Raw genomic sequence first — 26,477 nt, forward strand, 5'->3', positions numbered from 1 at the left:
CTCCCCATGAACATTTATTATGCAGAGATCATAGAAAAGAGACATTCAGTAGGAGACATAATTTTTAAATATATACAATTCTGAGTAATACGAATAACATCTTTGTCAGCGCTAAAAGAAGTCTTCCAAGTTAAGTTTCCCTCTCAATGATTTTCTTTATATATTTCCTCGTTTTCCACGTAGGACTTAATCTGTGACATAAGAATTCACAGTCACGCTGGCAGAGACATGTTATAGTAGTCACACCAGTAACCCACTTAATCATGCTGACCAAAAATGTAACAAAGTTACAGTCATATTACCAAAAGCTCCTTTTGCTGCTGTAGCTTAGCCTGTTAAGGGAACTGATTTTGCACACACCTCCGAATAACTTTTAACCTAACTATATCCATGCTCCAAAATACCTATTCTGGCAAACATCATGTTGTAAAACCACTGAAATGTTTATATAATTCACACAAGCCTTTTTTGGTGCGTTTGATTCTTAAGGAAATGGCAGAGTATTACGAAGAACAACTGTTAAAGGAGCAAAGAGTGAAATATCTTTCACTCATCATGCTATAAAGATGTTGAATACAGATAAATTTATCTAAACATGAAGACGCAGCAGATAAAAGAAGCTTTGATGCTTGAAGGATAAGGGTCTGATCAAGTCTAGCTATGGGAAAGGGAAAGAGAAAGGATTGAGGGAGCCAAAGAAGCCTTGTTTATACTTCTAAAAGGGCAAAAGAGACATGAGTGCCAGCTGCTATATTTAGGAGACACTACCTCTGTTTGCTGTCCTTGGCAATTACTTGCTCTGCCTGTACTTGTATCTACCCCTGATTAAAGGTTTAATTCTCACCAACTCAGAAAGCTTAATCTACATCACTTATTTTCCAATTCATTAATAGATCACAGTACAGAAGGAACAAGAAGCTAACTGATGTAATTGAGTCTACACCTGGCAGGATGAGAATAAAAAGTGTCCTGCTGCCATGTTTGTGACCTTTGTACTTGCCATAGCCACCAACCAAACTGTCAATTTAGATGCAAGTGTGGCCCTAATGATACTACTGCCCACTACAAATTAGAACTCCATCTATAATTAAAGCAGGATTTTTTCCCCACCACTAGGGGGTGGGGACTGGCTTTCTCGTCTACAAGCTCATCCTGAAAATAGGAGGCAAGAGTGCAGCATGATGAAAAGAGAAGGCAGTAACTCCATCACGAGACGGTTTGGTTGTGTAAGACAATCCTAGGGCACTGTTTGCAACTATTGCTTTTTATTTTGCATTCGGGCTGCAAGCCAGTTGCTGTTATTGCTGCTTCATCTTCAGTCTCATACAAAATTTTTACAGCAAATTTCAGTTTAAGTAAACCCCAACCAATCAAAACCACCCACAACTCCCTTTGTAAGGTATTAAAAGACTACTCCTTACAGACACTGAAAATTCAAAGGAAACAGTGCTTTACACAGAAAGGTTTCAGTACAACTTTCACCGGTTCCATGGAATTTGTTCCTGTTTTATTGCAAACTGAAGTTCAGACTGCTGCCTTCACTTTCATAAAAAAGCTGGATGCAGAACTTTTTTTTTTCTTTTTGCAGAGAGAGATGGACAGCACTACATGCAGGCTGTTTAGTGTAGTGATCTTTCTTTGGGGATGGGTCTATTTTATAACTGCATGTATGTCACAGGTTTAATAAAAGTTAAATACTTTTGTGGGAAAAAGATTGTAGAAAACTTAAATTACCTCAAGAAATTCAGTGTTTGTCTATATGATTACAATTGTATTAACACATTGCAATGAAAAAGAGGTTCCTTTGTTTCTGAAATACTTTCCATTTTACATTTCCTATCCTGAGTAATGAAACAATGTATTTTACTAATCATCTGAAGTGGCATGTAATATCGCTAATTATGCCAATCATTTAAATTAGGGTAAGAATGAGATAAAAGCAATGGACAACAGACGTGGAAAAGGTAGAAAGAAGAGGGAAAAAAAGGGGGTTAATTAGTGGGAGACATTCTCAGGTCTGTATTTTCTTTTGGTTTTTTTTGTCAAGCTTTTACAGATCACCATTCATGTGAAAATGAATGAAAGGAAATGTGGCTATTCTTTCATCCTATAGTCTACAACAGACTAAATTGAAGCTCAAAGTAATAATTACTTGTATAAACTTAGTAGTTGAAAAGATGACTAAACTGTACACAACCACTTTAGACAGCAGAAACTGTCAAGGTTCCCCCTAAAAACAGTTGTACCCCCTTCTATCCCAGACCTGTATCAGCCCCTCCCATACACCAGTAAGAAGTAAAGAGCAACAGCTGCTTGAGGTGGAAGAGGCTAATCTGCGTGATATCTAACATTTTATTTTTTTTCCCTGGCTAGTTTAGTTCTAACCTGAGCCAGGCCCCTGGGAGAGTTCACACATCTACATTCTCATCTCACAGGCATAGAATCATAGAATGGTTTGGGTTGGAAGGGACCTTAAAGACCATCCAGTTCCCACCCCCCTGCCCTGGGCAGGGACACCTCCCACCAGACCAGGCTGCTCAAAGCCCCATCCAGCCTGGCCTTGAACACTTCCAGGGATGGGCCATCCACAGCTTTCCTGGGCAACCTGTTCTAGTGCCTCACCAGCCTCGTAGTGAAAAATTTCTTCCAAATATCTAATCTAAATCTACTCTCTTCCAGTTTGAAGCCATTACTCCTCATCCTACCACTACATGCCCTTGTAAAAAGTCCCTCTCTGGCTGTCTTCGCTATCCCCAGTTTTCTTCACCCACTGCTGGATAAGGGATCCCCCTCCATCTTGAATCTGTGTAAAATAAAGAAAAACAAACACAATCAACTTTATTGCCGCCCTGAGGTCACTCCGCCAGCAACGGGGAGACCCTACACGGCACCGGCCGCACTGTGCGGCTCCCCGCCGCTGCCCGGCCCGGTACGAGGGCGGCGCTGGGGAGCGCCGCCACCCGCCCACACGACGTCTCCCGGCGACGGCTCACAGGCTGAGGGCGTGAGGCGGGCAGAGGGGCAGCCCGCGGGCCTTCTCCCCGGGGAGGCCAGCCCCGGCAGGCAGGAGGGCAGACAGACAGACCGATCACCAAACACCCAACACCGGGCAGCCGGGTGGCCACGGCGGGGCAACCCCAACTCGCCCGCCGACAGTAGCGCGACAGAAGCTCGCCCCCGCTCCCACCGCCGCTGGGGACGTAACTGACGCGGGGGCAACGGCTGCGCACGCGCGCAGGGGCAGCGTCACGGGGGAGGAGCCGGCGCCCCCCCCCGGCCGGCCCCCGCAAGGTTCCGCGGGCATCCGCCCCCCGTGCTCCCCGTGCCGCCGCCGGGGGAGGTAGCGCGGCGCGGCGCGGGAGCGCGTTCAGGGCTGGGGCCGCCCGGGGCTCTGCCGCGACCCGCCGAGCAGGGGAGGGGCGAGCCGTCTGCGGCCTCCGCTGGTGCCCGGCCGGAGCTGTGTCCGTGAGGGGGGTCCCGGCTGGGAGCTGAGAGGGGCAGGGCCCTGCCGCCGTGTGGCGTAGGTCGTGTTAGACCTTTCCGGGGGGGGGGGGGGGGACGTTGGTCTGAAGTGGGGGCCTGCGCGAAGGCAAAAGGGGAAAGATTGTGGCGTTTGAGATAAAAATTTGAACGGGCGCAGACGGCTTAAAAATCGCCCTCCTGCCGCAGGTTTACGGGTTGTAAGGAGGCAGTGACTTTTCCTAGTGTTGCGTTCGCTCCAGTTGTCACTTAGCGTTCTCTGGTTGTTACGTTTAACAACTTTGTCTCGTCGTTTCAGCGCTGTTTTGCTGTTTTATGCTGGTTGTTGACTGAGCAAAAGTGGGAGAAGGAAAAATGAAACTGGACTGTAGGCCTCGTGGCACGCGCTACGAAGCGGAAAAAACTGAAACTTGCTTATTTGATGGGGGTTAATGTGGAGTTGATAGGGTGCCTCTGAGACTCAGCGACACAGAATCACACCGGGTTTGTTTGCACTGGTTGTCAGGGCAATAACCTGCTCTGCTTTTCGTCTGAACGAGTGCATTTCCACGTTACTCTTTATGGTCAAAGTCTTGCTAGGTGTAAACCGCAGTTACATTTGATTTGTTTGTCGCTCCCACGGTATCCTTGTGGCATAGAAGGTGACAAGGCTTGCCTCGTACAGGCCAGCGTGCTGGAGGTTTTCTTACTAGGATCTTGCCATCAGCACTTTGTTTCTGTGAACAGTTGGCTTGAAGTTGCGGGAGCGCTCCTTGAGCGTTTTTTACCTGAGGTGGAAGGAACAGTGTATTCACGTTGCTAATTATAAGGGGCAGTTTGTTTGCTTGTTCTTTGCATAATTAACCATTTTAGTCCTTCCTGTTTCCGAAAGGAATAGCTGACTTTATGGTTAGTGGTGAACACTACAGTGCCAGATGGAGGCTGGTGAGAGGGAGTAGCTGCTGAACAAAAGTTCTGACTACAGCTGTTTCCATGTCAAGTGAATCAACTGTTAATCCATCTGTGTTTTAAGTGAGAGGGTGGTAAAGGGGACCATGTTACAGTATTAAGGCCTTGATGTGCAACTACCTTTCAACTACTCTTCTCTTTTTTTCTCCCCTCCCGCCCCTTAATGTTTTTAAACAGGTTATGTTTAGAAGAGAGAAGGTTTCTACTGTGTACTTCTATGCTGTCCAAGCAACTTGTCAGTTGATACTTCCTTTGTAACTCCATGCTAAAACAGCTTCTGAGGGTATCAGTTTGGTTACCACATCCAGAGGTCACTTTTGAGAAAATGTGGACTGCTAAAAGTCTTTGTAGTGCTCAAATACTGTTGCTTCGGTTGAAAGAAGGCAGATTGTGTAGTTGCATGTTTCCAAAAACTCATCAGTTCTGGATTGGAATTCTAGACTATTGCACCATAAGAGAGCCACGTAACAAAGTTAAATTCCAGGTAAGTATTTTTGTGGTGCTCTAGCTGTAAGTGATGTGCATCAACACAGTGATAGTAGTGTTTCTTTTAGAATCTACAGAGCTGAGCTTTTGATCTTGCAGCCTTATTTGTGAATTGAAGATGCCTATCAGGGTGAAGGGGCAGGCAGCAAGAAGTTGTAGGAGAACCAGTGTTTCAGAAATAACTTTTTGTGTCTGATAGTTCAAACTTAGGGAGAAACATTATTTTTTTTTTCAAATTGTTCTTCAGACAATACTGCACGATAACTGACAGGCATATTAGTTAGAGTGACAGCCATTTAGTGAAGAGTAGGACCAGAGTTCTCTGGAAAACTTTTTACTAATGCAATATTGCACAAAAAAAGGAGGGCAAAAAGACAGTTTTTATTGTATTGGCAAGGGAGGGTAAAAACTTAAGAGTTTGATTTATAAAAAAAAATAATCTCTAGGTATAAACAAAAATAGTGGGAAATGATACAAAATTAAGGCTAATTTTGGACACTGGCAATTCCAAATGATAATGCTTTTCTAGATGTCTAATTAACTTAATCTTTAAATATAAATTCCTGCATGTACTTTATAAATATTAGAGTATTGTGGTTTCAACTAGTTTGGGGGGGGGGCTAAGCAATTGAGAAATTCATCTACATGGTTTTACAACTATTTTAATTCACTTTATTAATCTGTTTAAGGATAAATAATGTTCCTCTTATATTTGCCTGTTGTTTCTCTCTTAAATAGTAATATTTGACTGTATGATTGTAGGTTTCCAATGTAAATGATAAACAATTGGTAGCAGATAGAAGAATGGCTACTAGTGCACAGGGAACAAAAATAGCTGCTGGAAAAAGTCCCAGTGGAGCAGGTGATGGAAGCCAACATTCATTAGAAGGTATTGAACCTTTTGCTACTTTCTTCTTAAGAAGTCAGCCTTCCCTGCCCTCTCTAGACATCTTTTGTTAATGATCAAGATGGTCTAAACTCTTACTTTGAAAGTTTTGTATCACGTGATGTGTTTATTTTTTAATATTAAGGGGACTGTACACCATTTTTATAGTTTACAAAGACACATTTGATTTTCCTAAGTGTCTTAATGGATGATTGGATTGCGTACTGATTATTTTCTGTTATTGTTGTTTTAAAGGTTTTTCTTCAACTTCATCAAGCTCTTACAATGCTTATTCTGTGTGACTGTATAGATGCAAAACTCGGTTATTCCGTTTTCTTGCTAGCAACTGTGGTGACTCTTTAGTAGAGTAGTCTACTGGATGGGTGGTTGTTTTGTGTGAGCCTGTTTTTGACTGGGAGAATGAACTTTTTTTTCTGTTATAACTGTGAAAAAATGAATATTCCTGTGTGAGTGATGATTTCTGGTTCAGGTAAATTAGTATTTTCAATTATGACCTTTATTTTAGCAATGCTGCCTAGCTAAACAGTTCTTTCCATAACTTTGCTTGTTTTGTCATTACTAGCTAATAACTCATCCTCAAATACGCTTTTATGCATCATACATTTCAGCTCCTGTGCTTCAGGGTGCTTGGTCATTCGCATTCTATGTATATTTAATTTCTGTTTGCAAAGGTTTTTTAGTCAGTTGCTTTGGGCATTTTCAGCTTTTGTTTACAAATGGGATGACATAGAGGTAGTTATGACTGGTTAAGACACTGAGATCGTGTACTGTTTATATAATTATATTGCTCAGGAAACAGCAGCATGAGAAACTGCTGTGCTATTTCTTGTGTTTGACTATTAGGAAGACGGTACCTATCCTGAAAAAGCCATATTGTACCATATCATAATTCTGCTGTACAGACTTGTCCCCTTACATACATTCTTTTGTAAGTTACAAATGGATGAGATACTGCTGACTAATCAGAAATGTCCTCCCCAACCTACTCAGTATATTTTTAATCACCAGTGAATTCTTTTTTCACAGATCTTTTAAATAGAACTCTTAGGTTTACGTTTATTCCTGAATGCTCCTGCACTGTCTGTAAAGTAATGAGATTGAACAGCCCAAGTGTCCTTCTAGTTTCTTCTTGTACCTTTTCTTATGCTTTTTTTTTTCTTGTAGACAACAGAAGCATACCTATTCCCTTAGCCAGTTAAAAGCTTTATATTTTGAAATTTTCTGATCATGTAAGATGATTTTTGAAAAGCAGTGGCAAAAGCATTTGCTATGTCCTGTTTCCATCGTATCTCTGACATGTGCTTGTGCATCTTTTAAGGTTCATTGATTTATTTTTTTTAACACATGCCAATATAACTTTGAGTTAATAGATAATATATTTAGTAGTCAGAACTTGGTTTAACCCTTTAAGACTATTTGGTCTGAAGTCTTGTAGAAGAGGTGTTTTGTACCATTTCTAAGATAGCAAGATTTCTGCTGTTTGCTCAGGCAGCTGAAAAAATGGCGTATGTCCAGATGTGAGTGTGCTCCTATTTCTGGTACTCTGGAACAAATTGGCAGGGAATATTCATACTGTAGACTTAATTAAGTTTCTCAATATGCCCTCTTGGGAGTTGTTATAACTCTGCTATTCTTTTTGATCAAGAGAGCAGTGATCTACCAGATCATCAAAGCAAAAGAAACTTTTGAATCATTCTGTCTCTGAAATAAACCATTCTAACTTGCAAATCAAGTGTTGCCATGATGTATTTGCAAGAATCAAAAGAAATGGGAAAGTTTATAGTCTTATAAAAGTGAGTATCTTGGTTTCCTATTTCTTGCTTTTCTGATTTTTACAGGACATTCATCTAATGAATGCTTCCTTACCTTTTCCTTTTACTCAGAGATTCCTTTGCAAGTTGAAATGACATTGCTTAACTGCATCTGTCAACCAGATAGTTCCTTATAGAACCATGATTGTTACTCATCTGTGTCATCCTTGTAGGTTAAGTGCTTTGTTACAGACTTGTTGTAAGAGGCCCTCAATTCAATGTACAGAACCTCCTCGCAGGTAGATGCATAGTGCTGAATGAAGATATTAATGTTCTGTTGTTTCTTCTCTATAACGCTGATTATTTGCAATACTCTACTGATTTTAATATTCTGAACATATGAAAGAAGACCTGGTTGTTTCACCCAGCAACAGGTACTAGCTATCACTTAGGAGCTAAACATTACGTGATTTTTCAATTAAAAACTGGATAAAGCCCTGAGCAACCCAATTTGATCTGGTAGCTGACCCTACTTCGAGCAGAAGGTTCTGCTGTCCCATGGGCAGGGACACCTCCGACTAGACCAGGTTGCTTAAAGCCCCATGCAGCCTGGCCTAGATGAAGTATAGGTCTGAGTATACTGATTTACTTTTTTTAGTCCCATTTGTATTGATGTGTACTCAAATGTACTAGGAGTTTATTTTTCATTCAGTACTAAGATAATCTGTACAATAGCTTGTATGTCTTTACAGTATAATCTGTGGATTCGCTTGCACTCGTAATTGTTGTTATTTGCAGAAGCAGAAGACTTAATAAAATATACATTTTTTTTTTTTTTTAAATAAACCACCCCTAAGGATTTGAACTTAGGCTTCCTGTTTGTGTTTTGTTAGATTTAAATTCTGTCCTGATACCTTCAGAGTTTGTCTTGCCATACATTTAGTGCTTTGTATTTTACTTTGATGTTTTCTTATTCTTTCTTATTTTAACATTAGCAACAATATGTTGTGTGCTTTTCTCTTAATAAGAAATGACTTTAAATAAGAATTTGTCTATTAATGATTACTAATAATACTAGTGAGCAAATGAGTTCCAAGGGTGAAAGAAAAAATTGCTTTGTTAGAGAATTATATTGGATTGAAGCCTGTGTGCGTGAAGGGAGTATATTGACACAGTAGCCAGCAGTTTTATAATTAATTTGATTTTTACTCTAGGTGGCTAACAGTGTTGGCTCTCTAACAGCATTCTTTTATCAGTTTTTAGTAGCTACTTTTGTTTTGTATTTCTTTGACAAATTGGATCAAAATGTGCAGTTACGTTGTATATAGAGAGATATATATTTCCTGATTGAAAAAGTGATCTGTGCTAAGGAGGATTTTAGAGTTGTTTTAAATTTCGGAGAGGCTAGACTAACTGCTACTTGTTTGGTGTATTTGGTGATCAAAAGTTTTTACTGTTCTTAAATAAACTGCTTTTTGTTATATAGGTATACTATATTATGTATTCCGTGCAAAAAGAATAAATATATAGTATAAGATAAAACTATAAAATAATTTAATCTTTCTTATTATTATATTTTATTTATATGATTATATTTGTTATATTATAATTATATATTATATTATTATATTATAATATTATTTTAAAATAAAATAATAAATTATATAAAACTAGTCTTTTTTCTGACTGTGAAACTTTATTTCCACAGCAAAAATGAAACATATCAATCTGTCGTTTGCAGCCTGTGGGTTTCTGGGTATTTACCACTTGGGGGCAGCAGCTGCTTTTTACAGGCATGGTAAGAAGTTACTGAAAGTTGTGAAAGCTTTTGCGGGAGCTTCAGCGGGATCACTGGCTGCCACTGTCTTATTAGCAGTACCAGAAAATATAGAGGTAAATTAATAAACTCGTAGGTATAGGACATGATCATTTTCAAAGGATAGTTTTGATATAATCATCTACCATTAAGTTTTCTTAAATATTTTGGTTCTTGGTTTTCTTCTTGCTTCTTATAAAGAAACAGAACTCGTGTATGTGTTTTCATTAACAAAATCTGTGACTTGTGGGCAGAAATGTTTATGAATCAAGTATTTCTTTATGATAAAAGTCTGTCATATGAACTTTATATTTTAAGCTATGTAAATATAAATTTCATGTGTATGTATCTGGTTGCATACAACTCAACACTTACTTTAATATACTGAAATGTATATGCACTCAATCAGCGTACGTTACAAAGTTAATAATTGTTTTCTTGGCTAGAGGTAGGCTTTGTTAAGCAAATGCATAGCACCATCCTTTCGTGAAAGGAGATGAAGATGGCAGATGGACTGTATCTTCATAAAGTCAGAGAACACCACGCACTGAATCATTTTTTTTCCTTGCTGTCTGTGCTCCATTAGACAGTGCAAGAAGTGGTTTGTGCACCTCCTTTAGGCTCGGTATAGTTCATGATTTAACAGCAGTAGCCCCACTGTATGCCAGGGAGGGTTAACCCTCACAGTGTTCTGTTCTAACATGCTGCATACATTTCTATTTGAGGGTTTTTTTTTCCTCCAGAGACGCTACCCTTTTCTCACCATTGATATGGTGTCATGTAGAGACAGAAAAGTGATATTCAGTGAGTAGTCTGTTACAGGTTCTGTGGGAGAGCATTGGCTTTTCTTTGTTTGTTTCTCCCCTTCAGTTAAGGCTGCTTTGCCCTCTGAGATGCCTGTGGTGACTTTGCCTTAACATATGTAGAGAACTAGGCCTTGCCAAAATGTTAATATTTCTATAATATTTTTAATTATAATAAACTGCATTATTGTGGGTGGAAAAAAAGGCTGCTAGATTTTTGTTCGAAGTACACTTACGTTTCAGTCCAGTGAGCATCAGGTAAGTTTCTCTGGGCCTCGCTTCTTAGAACTTTCACTGTGTTTGATTCAAACAAAAGTCACAGACAATACCACACTCTGCCACTGATCTTTCTGCTTGGTTTTTTCTGCTGTGATATGAACTTAGCTTGCAGTTAGCTCTACTTCTGTTGCTTTCAGCAGTAGGTTCTTCCCTGGCCAGTTTCCGTCCCACAACTCCCTAGGTGCATTCTTTAGACAATTTGGTGTTAGGAAAATCCACTCTTCTGTGAAGAGAACCTTACTTGTATTCTCTTCAGGTGTTACTCCTTTTCTGTAGCCTCTGACTAATAGTTCAGTTTCAGTTTTGCCTGGTATAATGCATACCTCTGACTTTAATTTCCTTTAGGGTGAGCACAGCAGCTAGCCTTTTCTTAGCCCAATGAAATTTTTCTGCTTATACTAGGTTCTGGGTATGAACATTTGTTCCCAGCCTGATCCAACTTACAAAGATCTTTCTAAGTAAAAACATTACAAGAGTGTTTATTTTTTATGCTTGTGGAAACTAAGCCTATATTACAGTGAGCCTGATGGATTTTTCCGTGCAAATACATCATTTTAAATAAACTGAAGGATGCTTTTTAGTCCTTTTAATTTTTATTATTATTTAGTCATTCTCTTATATTGTTTAAATGGAAAATTTAGAGGTATTTTTTGGGAGGAATAATTCTTAATTCTCATAGAATTTAAGTGAAGGCAGTGTTAGGTACTGAATAGAATTAAATTTTCATATCAAGTAATTATATTATTACTTCTATTACATTTCTAACTTGAAATATTTTATATCCAAAAATATAACTCTTCCATCATTTAATTATTTTTAATTTTTTCCCCGGAGATGGCTGTTAGACAACCTATAATTAGGACGTCCTCCATCTCCTAGTCTCAAAGCTCTAGTACAACCTTTCCTTATTTTGGAGAGAATGTAACATTGAGGATTTCTTGTTTTGACTGTTGCTGTTCTAATATGACAGTTCGCAAATGTTTTTCAGTTGTATCTTAGATTTTTGTCACTGTTGAAAAGGCATGGGACTTAAGAATTCTAGGGAGGCTTATATAGAGTTACAGATAAGTACCTATTTATTTCAAAAGTACCTTGATCGTGTTTGATGTCAGGTTTGCTTTACTCAATACAAGTAGTTATAATTTCTAAACACATCCTCAGTCACTATATTTAAAATTTAGATGTATTGTTTAATGCTTCTAGCAGTAAAATTATAAACAATTCATAGCTGTAAGAAGTTTTCCCTTTTGGCAGCAAGAATTGAGAGTGTAGGTAGGGTCTATTCTTAAACTTGTAATATGGAAAGTAGTTTTCTGTCCTTCTCCTAGGTTTGGATTCATGTACCTCCCTGTTACTCTTAGCTCCTTGTCACTTTATTAAAGCATCTTAGATATACAGATAGTAGTTTTCATGCGCTTCTGTGTAGGGTTTTGTGTGTTTCTTCTCTGTTAAGAGAGAGAGGTGTCTGAATGTGCCTCTTTCCAACTGATTGACTAGAGAAGAAGCCTAACTGCCTAATGTAGAATAAATTCCAAGACGGGATGCATGTAACTAGTTTTACGTATTTGAATTGGCTTGGAACGGGCAATGGCAAATACCTCCTAGGGTAGACATGCTAATCTAACCTATGTGAAACAGAATAGCACAAATCTTTACAGTGATTATTGATTTAAGAGGTATGGGCCTCTTAACAAACCTTTTTCATACATTTATCAGAAGGCCATATAGAGAAAGTCGATGTGAGAACTACATTTCTGCCTTTCACCTAGGTATGACTGCTCTGTTATACGAATGATCTGAGAAAGTTAACCTGCTCCAACCAGCTTGTTCCTGATCTCATACTAATCGTCACTCCAACTCTTTCCTCTTTTTCCATTCATTAAATCCTGCACCTTCCTCCTCAGTAGAACACATTCACTTCTCTTTATTTTTTTTTTTTAATTCCCTGGCCACGTCAATCATTTATTTTGTTACTACCAACATACTTGTTTTTCATGCAGGAAGCTAGTAAGCTAGGAACCCCAGACTATCCATAGACAAATCTGTTATTCTGTAAACGTGTGGTTAAATAGGTGAATATGGATATAATGTATTTATTGAGTACCAATTTCAGAAAGTTGCGTAAGATTGGATTTAGTTTTTTCCCCAAGTCCCTAAAATCGTTGGAGAACTCTGCATGAAAGGATAAAAAAAGGTATATGAATACTGAATAGTGAGTCTTAAGCATTCAGAATCATAATTCATTGTTTCAGAATCTTTTTGCTAAAAAATAAATGCTACCTATTGCTTTACTCTCCTTTAGGACTTCTTACGGGTCACGCTTCAAGGTATTTTTCTGCAGTTGTTAACACTGTGCATTTCAGCTTGCACAAAAGAGTTTCTCTGTGCAGTGGAATCTTTTGTCTGGTTTTCTGCAGTTGTCTTTTCTTCCCTTGTCTTCTATCATAGTATTCCATTCAGTAAATACTTCTGGTTTTATTCATTAAATATTTGTATTTGTTAGTAGCAGGTTTTTTGCATTAGTGAGAAGAAATTGTAGTAATTGTAGGGTTTTTTTAATGCTTATAGGTATCTTAAGGTACTTGTGTCTGGTTTTAGTCCCAAAGTAGTCTTTAAAATAAAAGGTGTCTTTACACTTGAAATATAAATGATTGTTCTTGTAGTGACATGGTTCAGAGAACTGATGATTTAGCAGTGGTTATACATAGAAAAATAGCCTTTAGCTTTCCTTGATTGTTAAACTGGTATTCTTGTGAGGGTTGTTTATTATTATTATTATTTTATTATTTTTTAATTCTGGATCTTGTTTTCTTACAAATTAGTTCTTATAAAAGGATCAACATTTTGTTATGCATATGTTGTTAGAAACCCAGCACATATGGGAAAATATTTTAGTCTGATCTTATAGCTCTCTCTTCATTAAAGCTTTAGCTGCTAGTAAGTTTTAGATACCACAGTTGAACATACTTCCCATAGCTAAAATATCCTTAATTGTGAATATTTTAATTTGCAGAAATGTAAGCAGTTTGCCTATGGATTTGCAGAGGAAGTTAGAAAATTGGACTTCGGTGCTGTAACGCCTGGTTATGATTTTATGAAAACACTTAGGTACCTATCTGTAAGATAATTTTTGTGTGAAGCTCTGTAAGTGAGAATGGAGAGCGTGCATGTTTTTGCTGTGCTGTGGGGAGCTCAGCACTATTTCACCCCTAACTTATTTGCAAGGTTTTTAAATAGTGATGGTGAATAATGTTTAGCGTTTTCTTTGCTCTAGGGAAGGCATAGAGTCTATTCTTCCTTCTAATGCTCATGAGATAGCTGAGAACCGGCTCTATGTGTCAGTCACTAACACGAAAAATGGGGAAAATCACTTGGTTTCAAATTTTGCCTCCAGGGAGGACCTCATTAAGGTAATGAATATTGCTGCTTTAAATAAAAATGCTTGAGTTTTTTCAAGGTTTAGGAGTATGTTATTAGCTGTACAATAAGTCACTGTTTTACTCAAGTAATCACTTATACTATCAGTGGTGCTACAACCATGACATAAGTAATGGAAACAGAATTTGATCCTTCAGTTTCATAAATTTTGCAAAATTTTATTTTTGTGTGTGTTTTTTCCATCTGTTTTTAAAGTCTGATTTAAAACAGACTACCTTGTAGGCAAAGTCTGTTTAAAAAGTAACCAGATAACTAACGGTTATAGTAAATGAGAATAAAATAGAGGATCTCCAAATTTTATAACAATTCTCAGAGTCTTTTTGTATCTCTTACGTCATTGATACCATTTATATCATGTTTCATCGCAAAAGGAAGTAAGGAAAGAAAGTTCCTGTCTTAAAACAATAATAAAATCCAGCACTTTCTACAAGTCCTTGTGGGGAATAGATATAATGTAATGTTAAGTACCATAGATAAACTGTATTTTAACTGTCGCTGGAAAGTATATCTTTTACTGCCCATCTATTTTCTTTTGAATACCACTTTTTAAATTTGGATCAGGATTGTATACATAAGCTGATATGAAATTGTAGGATGAATTTAGATGCATGTAAGGCAAATGTTCTTTCTAATAATTGATTATATCTTAGTGGAGGACATCATAAGATACAGCAGAATAAAGGAGGAAATAGAATAAGAATGATTTTCTTCTTTCTCTGTCCTTGTGGATGCTTAGAGTAAGAAAGAGATTCCTTTTAATTAACACTTAAAGGAAAAAAAAAACAACACTTGTTAACAAAATCTCAAAGTATGCATGGGAAGTTTGCCTTTAACGTGTCATTTTTAAAAATCTTGACCCGTTATATTCTACACAGTCAATCAGTTCTCATAATTTTTAGGACTTAAAATTTTTGCATAATTATCTTTGCATAACTATCTCAGATTATGCAATGTTATTTCTAGCTATGCTAGCCAGCAGTGACAAGCATGGAGATTATTATTCTGTAGGTTTATAGTTTCTCCAGTGATCTCTTCTAACCTGAAGACAGTTAGAAGCTTCAAGATAATCTTGGAAACACGTATATTTTATTAGTACTTTAATAGTTCCTTAATTGACTTAACGATTTCTGTTCTATTCTTTTGTTCCATAAGCTAGCAGTGGAATGGATTGGAATAACAGTAATAAAATTCAGAATAATTGCACATTGAAAAGTGTTCATGTTGTCTGTTCTTTCAGTGTAATATATGCTTTTGTGCATGGCTTCAGCTAAGTGTGCATCGTTTATACAGCAGCCTGAATATTGGTGGCTGCCCCGGTAGCGTGGCGGGTAGAGCTGCTTAGGTTATATAAGCGTATTATGCTTCTCCTAGACATGATGTACTATATCCAAGGCATGGGAAAAGGTACTGCTGGGCAGGCAGCGTTTTATAGCAGCAAAACTTGGGTATCCTCTGCCAAAAATCTTTCCACTTCCATATGCAGTTGGTTTCAACACTTAGCAAGCCTTATGGTTCCAAAATTTTTCATTGTGGCCAAACTGAGTATGTGTTGATACAATTTTAAGTTCTTACTTTCTTTTACTATTCCCAGTGGACGTGGAAAGGCAGTTAATAATCTCCCGCTTTTGAAATAGCCTTTACAATCATCATGTAGCAGCATTCCTAGACTTGCAGTTCTTAAACTGGAGGTGAGGGGGAAGAGAGGCATGATCTGTATATTTGTGACAGAGCAGTGCACAGAGCACTATTTTATTTAAATGAACTTTAAATTCCCTTCCAACCTAAACCATTCTATGATTCTATTTAGTTTGGAAAAGTGGGAGCCGTGAAATAGGAGTCCACACTGGTCTGTTAGTGTTAGGGAAATACTGAAAATGTTAGATAAAGATATACATATGTGAATTTTCAGGCTGTTCATAGTATTTTGGAAATTTTGAATTCTTAAAAAATCTGGTTAATTAGAAGAGTAAACACTATATAAGTATTTTAGCAGAAAGACTGGATCAGCATCTTTGACAATACTCTAGATTGCATTTTTTTTTTGGCATATGCATATTTAGTTTCTGCAAAATCATAGATTTACTTCACATTGTGTAAAACTAAGTTTGTATGCTTTTGAACCGTAGAGCTGGAAGGGACCTTAAAGATCATCTAGTTCCAACCCCCCTGTCATGGGCAGGGACACCTCCCACTAGACCAGGTTGCTCAAGGCCCCATCCAGCCTGGCCTTGAACGCTTCCAGGGATGGGGCATCCACAACTTCACGGGGCAACCTGTTCCAGTGTCTCACCACCCTCACAGTAAAGAATTTCTTTCTAATATCTAATCTAAATCTCCCGTCTTTCAGTTTAAAACCATTACCCTTTGTCCTATTGCTCCATTCCCTGATAGAGAGTCCCTCCCCGTCTTTCCTGTAGGCCCCCTTTAAGTACTGGAAGGCCACTATAAGGTCTCCCCAGAGCCTTCTTTTCTCCAGGCTGAACAACTGAAACTCTCTCAGCCTCTCTTCATGGGAGAGGTGCTCCAGCCCTCTGATCATCTTTGTGGCCCTCTTCTGGACCCACTCCAACAGGTCCATGTCCTTCTTATTTTGAGGACCCCAGAGGTGGGATCACATTAATCAGTGAGTTATTTTGTGGTATTTTGTTTTGAGAGTTGTCACTGTCAAGTCATAAAAAAATGAACCCTATTGAATAGTTTTGTTCACATTTCGACATACCATAACAAGAAGACATTTTGAGATAACAATGGGTTTATGTAAAACTAATGCATTGATTGATTACTGCCCTATTATTTAATATAGATAAATATCTATGGAAATTTGCATTGTTTCAGAATTACTTTGTTACCTTTTCTTCAGTTTTATTCTCTAGTCTTTCTCCTTTTTTTTTTTTCCTATAGGTCCTGCTAGCAAGTAGTTTTGTACCAGTATATGCAGGAATTAAGCCAGTGGAATATAAAGGAGAGGTAATTTTTCATTAAGTTTAACTTCCAACTTTTTTCTGTGTTTGTGTAAAAGCATTCTTCATTTATGATGTAATTATTTGATCTTAAGGGAAGGCAATTGCAGTACTATATTTTGTAGAACAGTTCTTGTTTCTGTTGATACTGTAGATTAACACCATGAAAGAAGACATGAGCTTGTTCATGTGTTGTTTGGAAAATTGTGGGTGCTGAGACTGAGATGATCTCTGTAGCATGAATCTGTTTCCTTAAAGATAATGTCTAACACTTACCACAAGAGGAAAGTTCTCTTAGTAAAGATGCTTCTCATGACAAGCTGTTACCATCTCTGAAATGTTTTATGCAACTTAAAGGACCACCATTCTGCTTTTCTGTTTAATGGAAGGAATAAGGGAGATCTTAGCAGATTGGACACTGCTGGAGTACATGTGTGTGTTTATGTATGTGTTGTTCTCATGTTCTGTACAGAGTTACATGCTTACCAGGTACCTTCAAATCTCTTATCTCTGGACAAGCATAAATAATAAACCTTTTTTTTTTCCCCTATAGTAACGTGGCTACGAAGTTTTGAGAGGTATACGCTACTGTAAAGAGAACTTTTTCACAGTTGCCTGTTCTTGTTTTAGCTTCAAGAACTGTTTTGTCTTTCTTCCATAAATATATTAAGAATATTCTTGACTGTTTACTCTGTATTTACTAGAAGCATGAAAACAGATATTTATTTATTTCTGAGAAGTGCTACATGATACTCTCTCCTTTATTTCCTCATACACATCCAAATGATACCTTTAGGACATCTGTAATCCTCACAGCCACCCTGCCAAAAAATCCACACAAAACCACATGCATTTGTCTCTAGCAAGAGGGAGTTGGAGTTCGTTATGTCAGAAAGCTTCTCAGCTTTAGAATTATGTATACAGCAATACATATCAGCTAAAATGTTTGAAGGGTTTAAATCAGTATTGCCTCACTGCTTGAGTTTAATTGAGACTGCTTGCAGCTTCCCAGGGTCTGGAAATTTTGTTGATTGGAGTCTTTATATGTTGCTTGTGCAGTTCAAAGGGCATACATGCATGTTTTAGGTTAATTTTGCCAATAGTTAAAGGGAAGTGTTGTTGTTAAATTTCTTGTGGTGGTCTTTTAATTAAGAAAATGAAATGTTGTCTCAGACTTTTGTCCTAAACTTATTTAAAACACATTTTACTGGATGAACACTGTTGTTATGATTTGCCTGGGTACTGTAGTATTTACTGAAACACCTGCAGCCTCTTCGTAGTGGACAGTTCTTGTTCCTGCCCAACTTTATTTTTTGTATTCAGAAGTGAAATCAATTAGTATTTCATGGAAACTGGTTCTTCTGTTACTTGAAAGCTTCTTGTCATTCCCAAAGCTTCTTACTACTCTTCTTAAGTGAGATTCAGAAAAGGTGGTTTGAGAAGAATGTTGCTTTCATTTATTGTAATTTTTTAGAATGATTAGTTCTGCATGGCTGCACTGACTTTTCTTGTACTCTGTAAAACGGTATATTTGTGGTATGAGGAATTTTTTTTTTTTTTTTTGAGAAAACCATTGCCCATAAATGAGTGACTTCCATTCTTCGGTCCAGAATACTGGTGAGAGCATAAACCATAGGATCTCTATAGCAGTAGTAGTTCCATGGCTTGGATTAACGGGTAATGAGCATACGCGAGGGGGTAATAGGGGCCCTAAAGCCTGCAGTATAGAGCCAGATGCATGGCATGTAATCTAATGATCCAGAAATGGTAAGCACTGAAGTCAGTAAGACAGAATGGATATTGATTTGGCTCTGTGAGGCCACCTATCATATTCACAGAATCACAGAGTGGTAGGGGTTGGAAGGGACCTTGGGACATCATCTAGTCCAACCCCCTGCCAAAGCAGGTTCACCTAGAGCAGGCTGGACAGGAACTCATCCAGGTGGGTTTTGAATATCTCCAGAGAAGGAGACCCCACCACCTCTCTGGGCAGCCTGTGCCAGTGCTCTGTCACCCCCAAAGTAAAGAAATTTTTTCTCGTGTTGAAATGGAATTTCCTGTGTTCTTGCTTGTGTCCGTTGCCCCTTGTCCTGTCACTGGGCTCCACTGAGAAGAGTCTGACCCCATCCTCTTGACACCTGCCCTTTAGATATTTATAACCCTTGATGAGATCCCCTCTCAGTCTTCTCCAGACTAAACAGACCCAGATGTCTCCGCCTTTCCTCATAAGAGAGGTGTTCCAGTCCCTCGATCATCTCTGTAGCCCTCTGTTGGACTTTCTCGAGTAGTCCCCTGTCTAGCATCATATTTCAAGTTTCCTGAAAGCTTTACTGTAACAGACCAAAGCGCTCTCTGTGTGCATTTACACTCTTTTCAGGGAGTAAATTCCTTAGGCCATATGGTCTATGGCAGTATGGAATAGAGCTTACTCCCTGCTAACTGCTCGAGTCTACTGGCCTTATCAGCGCGCTTCAGGACAGTTGATCTGAATCTTGTCTGGCTACATACATCACCTGCGTACCTGTCACCAGGTCGTCTGGGAGTGTTTTTGAAATGTGTTCCAGTATGTAATCTGAAGTCAGGTTGCATGATACGTAAGGAAGTATGTGGCAGTTTTGCTGGAATAGTATCAGGAAATAGCCAAACCTGTTGCTAGTCTGTCCTTACTGCCTATAGAGAGTGAAACCCTGGGTAAACTGTTCCCAGCATTGCAATTTTCTTTTTAGGACAAATGCTTTTTGGCAAGCATTTGGCTCACACTGGAATTAGCTAGCATAGCTGTAGCATGCATGATTGGAGGCTAGACTTTTGGGGTGAATAAGCTAAATTGCATGGTAGCATAGACGTAACATCGATCTATTCATAGTGTGTTTTCTTCTGGTTTGATGACCCTAAAAATAATCTGAAGGAAAATGAAGTGTAAAATAACATCTAAGAGTTTATAGTCTATTAATGGCCTCAAGTTACTTTTTACCTGGATTGGGTATTTAAGGTGCCCTTGGACTAGGCTTCCAGTAATAGCAGGGTAAACTTGCTCCATGGGAAATTATCTTTCTTTGAGTTGGTTAGGTGTCCTCTGAATCTCTGGCAAGGTTAATCTTTAAGACAGATGAAGATCCGCAGGTGACTGAGTTGACTGTATCTGATGATGAGGCTGTAGTTTGTGACACTGTAGTTCTTACAGAACAGCTTTGTAAAAACCATCTACTGGTAAAGGGTAGATTCTATTAGGTCCAGCCCTCATCCTCAGTTTCGTTGCCTGGTTTGGTTTTCGTTGCGCATTATTTCAGAATTTTCTCTGTCTTTGCACTGTACTTACAAAAGAGAAACTGATTCAGAAGTTACCAGGAATTTGCCTCATCAGCTAAGAAGCATTTTTCAAGAATTGGTTAATGGAATTAAAAGAATCTGGGGCATCTCATCTCTTTATTTGCAGTGTATCTATGTTTTATTTTAACTATGTAACATGAGGGACTGTGGAGCCAAAATATTTTTGACTGAGAAGACATTTCTCACAAATACTTGAAAGAAAATAAAATGACAGAGGGCATGTCAGCCAGGAATAACAGAATCAATGAAAGATAGTGCTTAATAAAAAGTATTGCCCTTCTCTTGGTAAATGTTTTGATTTTCAAATAAATATTGAAGTTACATAAGAAGGGGGGGGGAACATAAATAATCAGATTTTTTTAAAGTGGGAGAACTTTTAAGTGGTAAAATTACTAAGCTAGACTTGTGAAAGATATTAATGATGTCATCTGCTAGTGTCTTTGGCTTGGCTTAGGTGGGGACTCCACTGTTCTTGTCATTGTAGGAATTGCAACAAAAAGCCACTTAGTACTCCAAGGAACATTGCATATAAATCAATAATAAATGACTATTTATAGACACACACGCACAAAAGAAAAAAAGCCTGGGTGTTAGAAACGTTAAGGTGTGTTGCAGCTTCACTCACAGTTAGCACAGCGATGGTGTAATAGATGTTGAGAAGTCTGGAAGATAGCTTTGAAAGGTTTAGGAATTTTACTTTTTTTTGCCCCCTTTTCTAAGGCAAAACAATTTGAATCTTAAGCATTGAGAAATATGACTTTTGTGGAAGGCGAAGGAATTAAATGGTGGATTGTAGGTACTGACATCAGGAGCTAATGTCAAGAGTCAAGCTCTAAAGCATATTATGAAATAATAGAGTGAAAAGGACCATGGAGACTACTGAATGGGAATATTTGCAGCTCATATTTTAGGAGCATAACAGAAGTGTGGAATGGCAAATTTCATCTGAGAAAGTGAAGAAAAGGGTGGGGTAGAATGACAAAGCAGCCTCCCCAGATGGTATTTGCTATATATCCATGTGTAAAAGAGTAAATCCACTTATCACGAGATATGGAGTTGACAGTGGAAGGAGGGGCAGGTGACAACAAAGTAATTTGATTGCATGAACTTAGATGAGGCACTGGGAGAAATTTATACTTACAGAATTAAGAGGAAGTTTGCTTTAAGCGAGAGTAAAGGACACAGCTGAGAGGGATCTATACCACTAAGTGATGCACCTCAGAGAATCTCAGGGGCTTCTGAAGACCACACACTGTAACCTGAGATAATGCGTTCTGTATGGCACTACATTGAAAGCCAGTGTCTTGCTAAGAATTTGAAGACAACTTTAATTTAGACGGCATAAAGAACTTTCTAATAGTATACTTTTTGTGGAAGATTTTTTTGTTTTTTAATTTTGTGACTAAATTTCTATGACATTTTCAGTAATCTTGTGGGAAAACTTGCATTATTTTGCCATTTCGTAGCGGTCACATATAGTATCACCTACAGCAGAAAACCTGATTGGTGCTAAAGAATACTAGTAAAATTTATCATTTGTTTGTAGTGTTCTGTGTTAACGAAACTTGAAGCCGATATCCTGGATTATTCAGTTTATCTTTGGGGAGGTCAAACCCTTAAGAAAACACTAAGGTGAATCTTATATTATTTCTTACAACATTTCAACTTGCCTAGCTTTCAGTGTCCGTAGTAGTCTACTTAGTTAATGTATGTTTCCTTTTTAATAAGCGGAGAAGAAAAGAACTATTTCAGTACAACTCGAATCAGATGTAAATGCCTTTTTTAGGATAAGGTGAATCATGTGCTAAAAGCGTTTTCTCTTCTTTGACGATAAAGGAAGTGTAGAATGAGTAATTTGTCTGTAGATGTATTAACTTCAGTGAGATGCATCTGACCACCAGACCTCATGTATGGTGTCAGTGAATGCATGTATCCAGTAGACTGATGTTGAGTTTTGGATTATGCATATAAGGACAGAAAGAAATATGAATGTATAAAATACATTGGAAAGAGATGTCACAGTTGTTGCTGCTTATACTGGGGTGGAATTTGGCTGTGGTCCCTGTGAAGATCAGGCTTGTGCCCCTAGACTGCCTTTAGAACCAAGACATATGTGGAGCTTTGCAAGATATTTATTAGTTGCTTTTGTTTTTTCTTCCTCGTTCTTTCCTGTACTCAACTCCTGTAGCAGACTTGATGTCTTCACCCTCTTATGTGCTGTATTTGTTCAGCTTCTTCTCACGTTTACCCTCCACTTTCTAGCTATTGCTGTCCTGTGTTGTGTGTCTAAGAAGACAGGAGGCTCTGGACGAAGAAGAGAGAAGGCATGTTTGGGTTAGCTTGTGCAGTCAGTTTGCCTGCACATACAGATTGTCCAGCTCCTAGTTTGAATCAGAGTAATGTAGAGGAGTATTCATTATCTAATGTAGTTGCCATGTAATATTAACAATCTTCTCATTTCACGTATGTGTTGAGAAAAATTCTGCATGGGGCATTTTGTTAGTAGATCAACTAACAAGCCTTATTAATAGCTCAATAAATTTAGTACACATGTATTTACACATTGTGCCAAACGCTCATTAATTAAACACTCTGTGTGTACATTGTCAGTTCCTTGGTTTTTATGTCTCAGGCTCAAGCCTGTGCGTGATATTCTGAGAAGGAAACTTGTAAGTTTTCTTTAGGGTGGTGTGGAGAAGGCAGGGACAGGAAGGATGAAGTATGCAGTTAATGAACATACTGTACTAAGATTACTTTGAAATTTTTATTTTTTTTTTTTCCCAATAGAAGTGGGTTGATGGTGGCCTTACCAATGGCCTTCCTATCTTGCCGATTGGAAGAACTGTGACAATTTCTCCTTTCAGCGGTCGATTAGATATCTGTCCGCAGGATAAAGGACGTGTGGATCTTTATGTTAAATTTGCAAAACAAGATATAATGGTGAGTTGATTTTTTTAATTAAATAACTTTAGAAGAAAAAGTTGTTGAGCAGTTGAGGTTATACTTATTTTTAAGTGTTTATTTTCTGTTTATGTATCAACTAGGATTGCTTTAAGTATCAGCTGTATCTGGCTAGGCAGAGTGTTTATAGGGGGGAAAAAAAAAGACTTCTTTAGAATACCTCAAGAGGGTGAAACTACAGAACATCCTGCTATACTTGCTGACATTAACTGCTCTAACTGAATTTGAAATACAAATTTGTCATACATTTGAAATGGTATAAAATGACTTGTCACCTTATTGCTCAAGAGAGCTGGTGTTAGGATTTTGAATATTTGAGACCACAACATTTTTCCAGAAGTTACTTTGTTAGATGTTACAGAAACATTTCTGTATATTGAAATATAGGCTAAGACTGATTTTTATGGTCTGCTTTTCATCATTGAAATTTCTATCTTTGCAAGCTCCCTTTGACATGATGGAAGAAAATATTGAATAGCAGTAGCTGTCAAAAAAACTCCCAATAGAAAGAAAAAATAAAGCTTAGCAATAATTTGTACTATTTTTAAAAAAAATTATTTTAGGCATTTCTTAATATGTTTTTCTTAATTTGAGTAATGTTGTCCTAAATTGAACCGATTTCTGAATCTATAATGTTTCTCAGAGAGATTTTAAACATGATAGTGCTGATGATCATGATCATAAAGCATAAGATTATTGATCTTGTATGTATTGAAAATATATGCAATCGCTTACTGTATATTTCTTGATTGTGATTTGTATCTAATATCTAGTGCATCTAGAGGAGGGAAAATGAGCTTGTGATTAGATTAGCTTAGAGATAGAAAATTAATTGCAGAGTTACATTGCGTCTAGGCTCCTGGAAGTGCAGGCTTGTGCAGAATCTCGGGCGACATTTTAAATTATTCCATTTGAAGCACCGTAGCTTTTAGAGCTGCAAAAATTTAAACTAAGAACTAAACTAAAATTTAAACTAAAACTTAAACTAAAATTTAAACTATCATTTTGATACTGTTTTTCAGAATTTTGTATAATACAGTACGTGGCTGAAGTATTAAATTAATCATAAAAGTCAAGCATTCAGAACTTTAATTATTTTTTTTGTAAACAATTTAATAATATCTTTATTCAAGAACAAAGTTATGAAGTCTCTTTACACCATCAGAGTGACGAGTTGAGATGCCGAGTAGTTCTTAATTTGTTGGTAATACAAGCTACATTTATATGTTAAACGTTGCCTGGGAATGTTCCCAAGAATGTGGTTGTTTGCACTAGTAAGCTGTCAAAATGTTTCCTTGCACAAGTTTAGCGTGTGCCAGCTACCACTCTGCCAGACAGTTCTGGGAATGTTTCTGAAGTTAAAATGTTTCAGAAACTTGGGGCAGTTTTACAGGCAGTCTGTCTTGGAGGCTGTGAGTTCAGCAATTCATATGCCAACTCTTTGTGCCAGTTTGTCCTGGCGCTCAGCAGTACACCTGAACACAGTTAATGTACTAGCGTAGACATAGCCATGCTGGGCTTTTGTTTTTAACGTGGTTAATTTACTAGCGTAGACATAGCCATGCTGGTCTTTTGTTTTTACATATGGCACAGGAAACATGACAGAACAGACAGCAACACAGTCAATTCTACATAAGTTACTTTGAGCTAATTTATAATTTCTCGCTCTGTTGCAGCTGTCTTTAGCCAACCTAGTAAGGCTTAATCAAGCCTTGTTCCCACCAAACCACGAGAAAATGGAATCGTTATACCAAAATGGATTTGATGATGCTGTACATTTTTTACTGAAAGAAAACTGGTTTGAATAGATGGTGCTTAGAAAATTAACAAAACCTCGTGGCTGTCAAAACATAGCTACAGGTATCCTACAGAATCTAAGGGCTTGCTGTTCCAATTCCAGTTTATGGAAATAAAAATCCCGATGGAATTGCATCTGCTTCTGCCAAGAAACTATGACTTGCACTCTGAAGATCTATATGAACATGTCGTAATGGAATCAAACTTACTTGGTAGTTGTCTTGTTTTGAGGAGGTTCAAACTTAGACCCATTTTGCTTCAGCTGAGGACCTGAGCATGGGATTTGTAAAAGCTCGTGTTGTCATGATTGGAGAAATTTGGAAAAGTCTTTTTCAATGTTATCTGAGCGACAAATCAAGGTTCTATCATGAAAAATTACAATCTGTATTGTTCACTTAATATAATAGTTATGTGTGCTACTTGGAAACTTGCAATATTACTGATCTAATACGTATCTTGCAGTGTTCTGAGGACTTGAATACTTAACACTAGCCACAATACATAAAACGTTTGCACTCTTTGATATGTGTTATTTTTTAACATTAAAATTTCTTGCATTTTTCAGTGAATGTAGTCTTTTAAAATTTGAAATACTAGTTGAAATTTGTAACAGGAATGTGGTTTGAATGTAAAAATATCTTGTAAAGAAGGCTGTAAGAAATTGTTATATTTATTATGTTTTCTTCCTCTGCTAAAATGGAATAAATATATTTTCTTGAAACTTTTGTCGAGCTCATTTTTAAGTTTCTCAGAATGCTGTAACAACGTGATTGCCAAAAAAACAGTCTGTTGGAGAGAAGTTGAAGTAAGTCAGCAAGTAATGAACTTGGACTCGAGAATCTCGTTCTTTTACCATTCATCTTGCATTGGCTACCTTAAGTGGAAGTTCAGGATTTTCAGTCTTAATGCTGAAATCCTAAAATCCACAATTGTTTATTTAAAAGCAAACAGTGTTTGTTTTTGAAGTGTATTTTTAAGTTGATTTCTTAATGTGTAAAAAAAAAAAATAAAAAAAATTATAGCATTTCAAAAAATCTAACAGAAAATCTGGGGAGGTGAGAAATAAGCTTTAAAAAAAATAAGAATCCAATATAGCTGAAAGCCTCTTCAGCACATACTCGTATGTAGATTGCATCAGATTAGGATTCATGTGGTATGGATGGAATTATTTTATTACTGGTTTTGATAGTGAAAGAAATAATTAAATAAAAAAATGCTGATGGAAAGCATCTTACTTTCATTTTAGAACAGCAACTCTTTCTAGATGCACAAGGTTCTGTATATAGTTTGCAAGATTTCCAGATCTGTAGGACAGCATTTTTCCATGTAAAACTGAAATAAATTACCTTTGTGCTGCCAAGACACATGTGCCTGGCTCACTTGCACGCTCCTTTATACAGAGAATAACTTAGCATGAATAGAAAGAGTAAATAATGCTGGTAAGAAATTGTTTATGTTGTTTTATCTGGATGCAGTTTTCTTAAGAGTTTTAAAGGAGAAGGTTGTTAAATGCAAAGTTCG

At 37.6% G+C, this 26,477-nt stretch overlaps 1 protein-coding gene across 5 annotated transcripts; it reads left to right on the forward strand.

Moving 5' to 3' along the window:
• Nucleotides 1–2,935: 2,935 nt before the first annotated feature.
• On the forward strand, nucleotides 2,936–25,681 carry PNPLA4 (patatin like domain 4, phospholipase and triacylglycerol lipase). Of its 5 annotated transcripts, none has more exons than XM_074606940.1 (9): nucleotides 2,936–3,340; nucleotides 4,606–4,912; nucleotides 5,677–5,803; nucleotides 9,281–9,465; nucleotides 13,484–13,578; nucleotides 13,745–13,880; nucleotides 16,810–16,875; nucleotides 22,986–23,138; nucleotides 24,836–25,681. In XM_074606940.1, the coding sequence occupies exons 2-9, from the start codon at nucleotides 4,691–4,693 to the stop codon at nucleotides 24,965–24,967; spliced, it is 1,116 nt and encodes a 371-aa protein (XP_074463041.1). In that variant the 5' UTR covers nucleotides 2,936–3,340; nucleotides 4,606–4,690; the 3' UTR covers nucleotides 24,968–25,681. The 5 variants fall into 5 exon arrangements, with proteins under 5 accessions (XP_074463041.1, XP_074463020.1, XP_074463031.1 ...); XM_074606930.1 differs by having other exon boundaries at nucleotides 2,978–3,520; XM_074606949.1 differs by having other exon boundaries at nucleotides 2,979–3,520; nucleotides 9,281–9,370.
• The last annotated feature ends 796 nt before the right edge of the window (nucleotides 25,682–26,477 follow it).

This window comes from Larus michahellis, chromosome 1, assembly GCF_964199755.1.
Source record: "Larus michahellis chromosome 1, bLarMic1.1, whole genome shotgun sequence".
NCBI classification, from domain to species: Eukaryota; Metazoa; Chordata; class Aves; order Charadriiformes; family Laridae; genus Larus; species Larus michahellis.